Consider the following 8,690-nt stretch of genomic DNA (forward strand, 5'->3'; position numbering starts at 1 on the left):
TGAAACTGCGTCTTTCTGCGACTACCGTGAGGGTCTGCGCTTTGGCATCAAGCCAGAGTTTTCAGTACCATCGCAGACACATATTATTTTTAATTAGTTGAGATGACAATACCTTCACGTAAGGCAGATGTTCATCAGTTGTACCAGCAGAAAACCACCGCCGTTCTTCCTGGTGTGCACGAGGCACCCATTATTATTATTAAAATGGGTTACATCAGAACGGATGTCAACTTGTTATCGATATCCAGGCTTCATGGGTCTATTTCCTGGGGTTGTATCTTGCCTAAAATGAACTGTGACATATCAGGAAACTTTGAAGCTATGCTGGACTCGAGGCTTTTTTTTTTCCCCCTTCAATGACTGGTATTTTTATTTATGTGTACCTGCCTGTCTGTATGTGTGCTTAGTGCAGGCAAGTGCCTGTAGAGTCCACGAGAGGGTGTCAGACTTACTGGAACTGCAGTTACAGCTGGTAGGTGTGAGCTGGAAACTGAACCTGGGTCCTTTGCAAGAGTGGCGTAAATGCTTAATTTACCAAACCGTCTCTTCAGTCTCCATGACAGGTATTCTTAAACAGCAGAAGAGAAGCTGTAGACCCACCAACCCAGTTGCGCTTCAAGTATAAAGTTTAAACTGGTGAATTCAGTGCTGCTGTGGCACGAAACTGGATGGACGGGGTCCATGCCTTTTATATTGAGTTAAGACTCCAATCCACGTGCTGCACCAACCAGAGTCTTACAGCAGCTGACTCCTGTCTTGTGATGGGGTCATACGGAGATAATGCACTGCTCTGTAATTTCAGCCAGCCTCCACTGTTTCGAGTATTTATTTCTTTGGGCCTTGCCTCATTCCAAAGATAATGTGAGGTATTTTAATTTGACTGTGGTATGTTCCGTGTCTAAAGTTAACTAGTTAAATTTTTTCCTGCAAACTGTTTAATATTTGATTCAAAACAAAACATAATTAAGTATCTAGACTCAGCCACGGAAGAATGAACATCGGAGTTTTTCAAGCAAGACAAGCAAGCCTGAAATCAGGAGTATTTCCTTTAAAGTAGCCGATACTTTTCCTCCTTTGAACGTCAGCTAATAAAAAAAAAAAAAAAATTAATTTTGAAGCTGGGCTAGGTGGCGCAAGCCCATGATTCCAGCAACTCAGGAAACTGAGGTAGGACCAATAGCCCAAGGCTTGTCTAGGTTACAGAGTATGGGGGCTCACCTGGTGAACTTAGACCCTATCTCGAAAAGTAGGGTGGGTAGCAGGCCAGAATGCTGTGGGAGGCATTAGGTTTAGTCCCAGGACTGAAAATAAAATTAAACTTTAGCTAGTCCAACAGTGAATGTATACCAGTCGGGAGGTTAACGAAGGAGGTAGGTACCATGATCATCCAGCAGAGGGGCTGAGTAAGAAGAGCTGACATATAAGGACATAGGCAGCCCTAACTCTAGGGTGCTTCCTGGGCTGATGGCCTTTTCCAAATCATGGAGAAGAAAAACCCCAGAAGAATCCGTCTCTCAGAGCTTTAACTAACCCTTGTTCTTGATCCTTCCTGGCCTCCCAGCACAAGTAGGGGAGGTGGGATGTCCCCTGGCAGCTGACATGGAATTCAAAGACTGAGGGGGACTGTAACCACCATTATAAACAACTGAGTCAGCAGGTTACTAAAAAAAAAGTCATTAAACTTGCAAGACATGCCGGGCGGTGGTGGCGCACGCCTTTAATTCCAGCACTTGGGAGGCAGAGGCAGGCGGATTTCTGAGTTCGAGAGTTCGAGGCTAGCCTGGTCTACAGAGTGAGTTCCAGGACAGCCAGGGCTACACAGAGAAACCCTGTCTCGAAAAAACCAAACCAAAAAAAAAAAAAAAAAAAAAAAAAAAAAAACCTTGAAAAACTTTTTTTGATAAAAAATTTTTTTTTTTAAAGCAGAGTTGAGATTTGTTGGGCGCAGGGAGAGTCAGTCCCACAAGTGAACATAAGCAAGAGATAGGGAATTCTCTCTTTGGGACACAGCAGAAGGTATGCATGTGACCAGGATAACATTCGTTTTGACTTTATCACACAATTATGTAAGACAGACACAGTCTCAGCGTGAAGAATATGGACAGGTGAGAACCTTTCCCTTTCTAGCCGTCCCGCCAACCCCCCTGCCCCCAGGTTTAGCCTGCATCCCTCCAGTCTTCGGGCTACTAAAGCAATGCTTATAACTTAAGTCATTTAAATCGCTAGCCTGGAAAACAAGGCTCTAGCAATTCTACCCCTCACAGATCTGAAACCGTCAAAGATCTGCCAAAAGCGGGCTCAGTGGTTTTCTGTGCCCAAGACTAAAAATTACCCCTTCAGCACATGTGACCCACGCTTTACAGATGTTCTGTGAATTAAGAGTAATTAAAAAAAAATAGATGTCCCTGACCCAATGATGTATGGAAAAGAAGACCAGGGTGGGTGAGACTCCTGTTCAACAAGCAGAGAGCAAGGCCAGGAGGGGAAACCGTGCGAGGAGGGCGGGCACCATTACACCCTAGCCCCTTTCCTAAATGAACACAGCTTCTTCTGGAGCCTACACTAGAGAAATGCGAATTAATCCAGCCACCACCAAGACCTCTGGAGAGCTGTACAATACAAGGACACTATAAGGCTGCCACAGGGCTTTGTTACCTAGCTGGTCTTGAATCATTCACTGGATGATTTAGCCAGATCTCTGAGTGAGGTCTTCATAAAGCTCAAAGTTGAGAAAAACACCCATTACCTCAGGAAGGGCCTTCCTTACTGACTGCAGTATTATAAGCAGAACCTGGGACATCGGCCATGCTGGGCGAGCGAGCGCTCCATCAGTGAGACACACTCATCCTCTCTTGACTGTTTAAAACACGAGGCAAGGTCTCGCTAAGGTATTCAGACTGGCCTTGAACTCTACCTTAGCCTCCTGAGCAGCTGGAATTAGGAACCTGTACCATCAGGCTAGTCATTAAAACAACACAAAACACCTTTCAGCTATTTACTGTTATTGTGACGGGGGGGCTATATGTGGGCACCCGTATGTCATACATGTGTCATGACATACATGTGCAGGTCAGAGGACAATTCTGTGAGGTCTGTTGTTTTCTTCCATCTTCATTTGAGTCACGGGTTGACAGGATTTCTTGGAAAGCACCTTTATTCCCTGAGTCACCTTGCTGGCCATTTAGCTCTGGCTGGTGTGAAACTTTCAATCCTCCTGGTGTTGGGATTACACGCACGGGCCACTGAGTATAAGAATGGCCTTTTCTATGCAAAGTCACTTACACGAATGAATGTACTGGACTTGCAGGGTGGGGCAGAAAAATTGAAGTGGGAGTCCGGGGGAGAAAGGCATCATGGCTTGCTGCTTCAAGTTTGAGAATGATACTCCAGTTTGATTAAATGTTTTTGGCACAGAACACAGACTGGTTGATAAGTCAATTCCTACTTCCCCTTTCAGAGATTTCATGGCTCTGCTACACCGACAGGCCACTGTGTGTACACATCAGTGAGACAGGCGACTTCAGCCAGAGTCTGGGACAACAGGGCTTGGGTCACAGACCCTGTGGCATCTTTCACTGAGGACACCATCTTCCCAAGCTTGTCTCGAGCCATGATCACTCCAAGTATGAGAACTTCCTGGCCCCTGCACTTCTTCCTTACCCTCCAATGTCAGACTGTAACTAAAAGCCCATGAAGCGTCCCAATGAGGAAGGCTCTAGCTGCCAGCCTACAGCTGAGGGACAAAAGCCACTAAGGATGCCACTGCAGTGGTGTGGCAAAGATGACGACTCAGTAAAGGTTCAGGGCAACAAGGTGGCCACTAGAGCAACATGCCACGCCTTGTAAATGGATGAACACCAAAGCATCAGAAGAGAACACGGGTCACGTGTCATGGTTACAAACTGGGTAAATCTTTAAACACAGAAACAGGAGTTATAAGGCATCAGATCAATACATTTACCTATAGAAGATCAAAATTCTTTGTGGGAAAAATGATTATAAGGAAGGTCAAAAGATACATTATAGGTAGTTCTTCAACATTAAAAAGTTTTATTTATACTTTGTGTGTGTGTGTGTGTGTGTATGTGTGAACATATAGAATAAAGTGTGGGGTTGTTTTTCTCTCTGTCATGTTGGTCCCAGGGAATCAGACTCAGGTCATTAGCCTTGGCCGCAAGCACTTTTACCCACCAAGCTTACTCTCTCAGGCCAAGCAACACTTCTTGAACGCTTTAAAAAAAGATTAGACAGGATAAAACCTAGGTGGACAGTGTGGAAGCAAGGTGCGCAGCCAATGAGCAAGTGTTCACATTCGCTGATCAGTAATGCCAGTCAAAGCACTAAATCCAGAGCACTCTTTACTTTCAGATTGGCAAAGGTTTTAAAAGCCTTTGAGAACAATTTTCAGCAAGGGAATGGAGTCACTTCAGAGGCTGTTCTGGGAGCATAAACTAGCAGGTTTTGGAGGACAATCTGATAACTAGCAATGTGGAATATGGTGTTGGACCCAGTGTTTCCAGTTAGGACCAGGTCGTAGAGGTCCATGTACACCCAGATACTTCTACGACAAAAGCTCGGGAATACACACAAATGGTGGCTGAGTGAACGGCGTCAGTGCCAGGCAATACAATGGGTGTGTATGCTGGTATGTAGAAGAATGTTCAAGGCGCTTGTGACCCAGTGAGCCGTTTGCAGAACGGTGGGTGCATGTATGTGTTTCTCTGGAAACTTTCTGAGAGGGATGTAACGGCATCTGTGATGGTTACAGTAGCTTGTGGGGACTGCTGGGAGGACTTTTCCCCTTTCATGCTAATTTTTCGGCATTTAAAATTTAACTACTGGTTTGAATTACTGTTGAATAAAAGCTCAAAGTCTGAAACTTTTGCACGTGAGAACAGACCAGCATGTAAATGAGGCAGGGGTGAGGACGGAAGTGGGGTGGGGAGAGGGGATGGGAGAGCAACTCTGCACCAGTAGTTGCCCTGGGCACCCGTGGTCTCATACTCCTCCTGCTCTTTATGTCCGGAGAAGTCATCCTGGAGACCAGGGGAGGTCTGGAGGCACCCCTGCCTAGCCAGGCATCTAGTCCTCTGATACAGCGTCCCTAGTTTCAGTATTACCCAGCACCCTCTCTGCTCCAGGAAGAACAGGTGACCTGGTGACCTGGAGCCTTGGGAAGTCAGTACAGATTTTACCAGGGATGCCAGGATCTACATCTTGGATCTGAACTGAGCCCAGATGACCTGGTTCTCAGCCTTGCATGCTGAGCAGGCCGTGCAGGTGGCACCGCCCACTGGAAGGACGGGTTTCCTTCGTTATTATTTAAAGATGCAAACTGGGGCTAGGGATGTAGCTCAGTGGTAGAGTGCTTTTTAACCCACACAGGTAATCTCCAGTGTGTGTGTGTGTGTGTGTGTGTGTGTGTGTTGGGGGGTTGAGGGGGAAGCATCAACACAAAGACACAAGGTAACTTCAACCTTTTTGGAGGCCAGTCCCACCAGTCACGTGATCTGACCCACACCATCTGACAGAGCCTGCAGTTTATTGATCCGATGCTGAGATAAGTTACACAAGGAACCTCCTGGTTCCCGTTTACTTTATTCTGAATTTTTGGGGAAATGGCTGCTGTCCTCAGCGGGGTCTGCATGGGTCACAGTTGCTGTAAAGCGCCTAGCTTTATAGATGCAATTGGTCACCTGGGGAGGACAGTGACATTGGGGAGGGGCAATAGATGCTGCCCTCTATTTAATACAAACACTGTGTAAGAAACAGGTATGAGACTACCTTTACGGGGGTTAGAGGAAGCCCCTCGTTATCAAGCCCGCTGGGTATCATGGTCAAACACTGACTAACATGCTAAATTAAAATGAGTACTTTCCACAAACGAAGCTCACCCCTCCTAGGCATGGTCAGTAGAGAATCAAAGGTCTTGAGAAAAAGAAAATGAGTGGCCTTGTGAGCCACTTACAAGTGACACGGTGCTATCAAAAGCCTCGGGCAACCCAAACTCCTAAGACCCATTCTATTTGAGGTAGGGCAGCTGAATTTCCTGATGGTTCCAGAAAAGGTGTCAAAGATACACACAAACAGATCTGATTAAGATAATCTTCGTAGACCAAGAAGCCAGTTCACAGACTAAGGCTGAACCCTTCCCTGAGGACATGGGTTTGTACCCAGCCTAAAGTTCCTCAGGGAAATTGCTTGCTGCTTGATCTGAGGACAGAGGTGCTGGCTGCAGGCTGAGCAGGGGTGTGGGGGTGTGGGGTGTGAGATATGAGAGCAAATGGGTCAGTCGGAGGCTTGGGGACAGGGGTACAACTTCTCTTTGGAATGCAAGGTTTTAAAACATAGGTGAGGTGGCCTGGTTGAGGCAGAGCTGCTGGGTTGCTCGCCCGCCTGAGGGGTAGGCTGGATCCTGCAGGTTCAAGGAGTTTAAGCTGGACGGTTCCTCTCAGCCCAGAGCTGCAGCCAAGCAAGCTGGGAACAGTTCAGTGAGCCAGAATCTGAAGAAGTAAGCTGGGGTAACGTATGATGCTCTCCTGCTCAGTGGTGCTGGGCCAGTGCAGTATGGGGGTGGGGATGGGCTCTAGGACCTCAGTTTACTGAAAGTGGGGGGGTTCTTCCTGGGAGGACACCAGGGGGAAGTAGGTGGATGCTGCTGTTGTCTGTTCTTCTCCCAAGAACAGCAGTTCTCCACAGCTCAAACTAGCTTTGTTTCTTTGTTTTTATGCAGAATATGGTTGTTTATGCCACATAATAAAACCCAACAGAAGCAAGAACATTAGAAAACTTTCCCCTGAGTAGGCCCCTGAGTAGGCACATGTTTTAAGAGAACTGGATAAAGATACATACACTTGGTACGGGAATGACCTGCCTCTGGTCACCCTGAGGAAAAAGAAAAGAAAATCACTGTCAGGTTGGACGAGAAAGGGATTACATTTTCAAAAGAAACTTCCAAGCTCTCTAGAGTACACACACAGCCATGGCCTTCCCACCCCTGGCATCCTGGTGGCCTTCAGTGAGCTGAGGGACAGACTCTGGGGCAGGGCGTAGGCCTATGCTGCCTCCAGACCCCTCCTGGACTTGGAGGCTGGGCTTCTGAGGCCCACAGCCTGTTTATTTAAACAGTATCTGCCCTGATCCCTGGAATCTGACTCTAACTTAAAAACAAGAACGAACACTCATGTTGTGATCTCCACCCCTCTGATAGCTGGTTTGTTTCTTATTTTTAAGCATTTACACTCCCTCTCTCTCCAAAGACAACATCAATTTAACACAGGAATATGAAATTACAAGACCGCTCCAGGTCTGCTGTGAGGTAGAGCACTTGGAAGAGGGGACAGAGCAAGGTACAAAAAGTTCCCTCTTAGGCCACAGATGTAGCTCTCCCGTTTAAGGGAAACAGACTTGTATTCTGGAAGGGTGTTAAGAATATTCACGCCCCAAGGAAGGGCCTCAACTAGCCTCAGTCCAGAATACCAGCCATTGCAAGGCTGGCTGGCAGAAACAGTTCACTGTACCACTAATAAGTGTTAATGCAAGAAAAAAAATGTTTTATTTATTTTCTTGCATTTCTTTCTTCTTCATATGGTCTGATTGGAAGATATACTCTTCAAGTCTCTGATTAGAGGATTTGTGAAAAGATGTGTCCATGGTTACCAAGGTGTGAGGTCACCAGTGTCATGGTCCCCTGTGAAGGACAAACCTGATGGCAAAGGCAGGCACGTCTGGGTAGCTCTGCTGAGACCTGTACGGTCACCTCCTGATTATCTCTGGCCTCTTAGATATCACCTCTGTGGTGTAATTACAATTCCTCTTTTCTCTGAAGACAACCTTGATGATTCCTTCCTTTGCCAGGAGGAGGCCCCTCTTGCGGCCTCTCTCCCTGATTCTAAGCAGACTTATCAGAGGAGAGCTTTGTGGCTCTCCTACACAACAGCACATGCTAATCAAATCTCTGTGTGTTCAACAGCTTGTGCAGGGAACGTCATTCCAGAAGCTTCTAAATAATACCATTCTCAACATTTGGACTCAGGAGCAAATCACTGCTGTCAGTGGGGGAGATACAACCAGCCGCTCCTAAGTCTGGGCCTCTTTAGAGACGCTGAGTCACATGAGCCAGGTGAGGATGACCTGTAACCGGGTCAAGAGCATCTCTGGTTTGTCTCACCAGGATGTCTCACGGAGCAGAGACAGATCTCTGAGCACTGCAAGGGCTCCTGGAGGCAAAGACATGTAGGAAGCCCTGCTCCAGTCTGGGATCACGGAGTCCCACTCACTCAGTCAGGCTCAGAAACACCTGTCATGAGGTGAGCATGTATGTGGAGAGACCACGGGAGCACAGCGACGAAAACACAACATGATAAGTCACACGTATGTGGGAATGAGGACTGCATGTGTGTGCACACAAACACGCGTGTGTGTGAGATACGTGTGCATGTGTGTATATGAGATGTGTATGTGTGTATGCACATGTGTGTGTGGGCTGTGTGTGAGGGCATACACATGTGTGTACTATGAAGAGTGTATGTATGGGGGTTGGGGATAGTAGGTATAGAGATGGGAAATGTGCATTTATGTATATAGGGCGTATGTATGTACAGCGTGTGTATGGGGGTGTGTATGATGTGTGTGTGTATATGATGTGTGTATAGGGTGTGTGTATGATGAGTGTGTATATGGTGTGTATA

General features: G+C 46.8%; 1 protein-coding gene across 1 annotated transcript in view; it reads right to left on the reverse strand.

Annotated features, from left to right (window-relative positions):
* Ctdspl (CTD small phosphatase like) overlaps positions 1–8,690 on the reverse strand; it is a 92,807-nt gene that overhangs the window by 17,198 nt on the left and 66,919 nt on the right. The window contains exon 3 of the mRNA XM_028767292.1: positions 6,853–6,885. Coding sequence (XP_028623125.1) covers positions 6,853–6,885 — 33 coding nt within the window. The remainder of the gene's footprint in view (positions 1–6,852; positions 6,886–8,690) is intronic.

This window comes from Grammomys surdaster, unplaced genomic scaffold, assembly GCF_004785775.1.
Source record: "Grammomys surdaster isolate TR1022 unplaced genomic scaffold, NIH_TR_1.0 172, whole genome shotgun sequence".
Classification (NCBI taxonomy): domain Eukaryota; kingdom Metazoa; phylum Chordata; class Mammalia; order Rodentia; family Muridae; genus Grammomys; species Grammomys surdaster.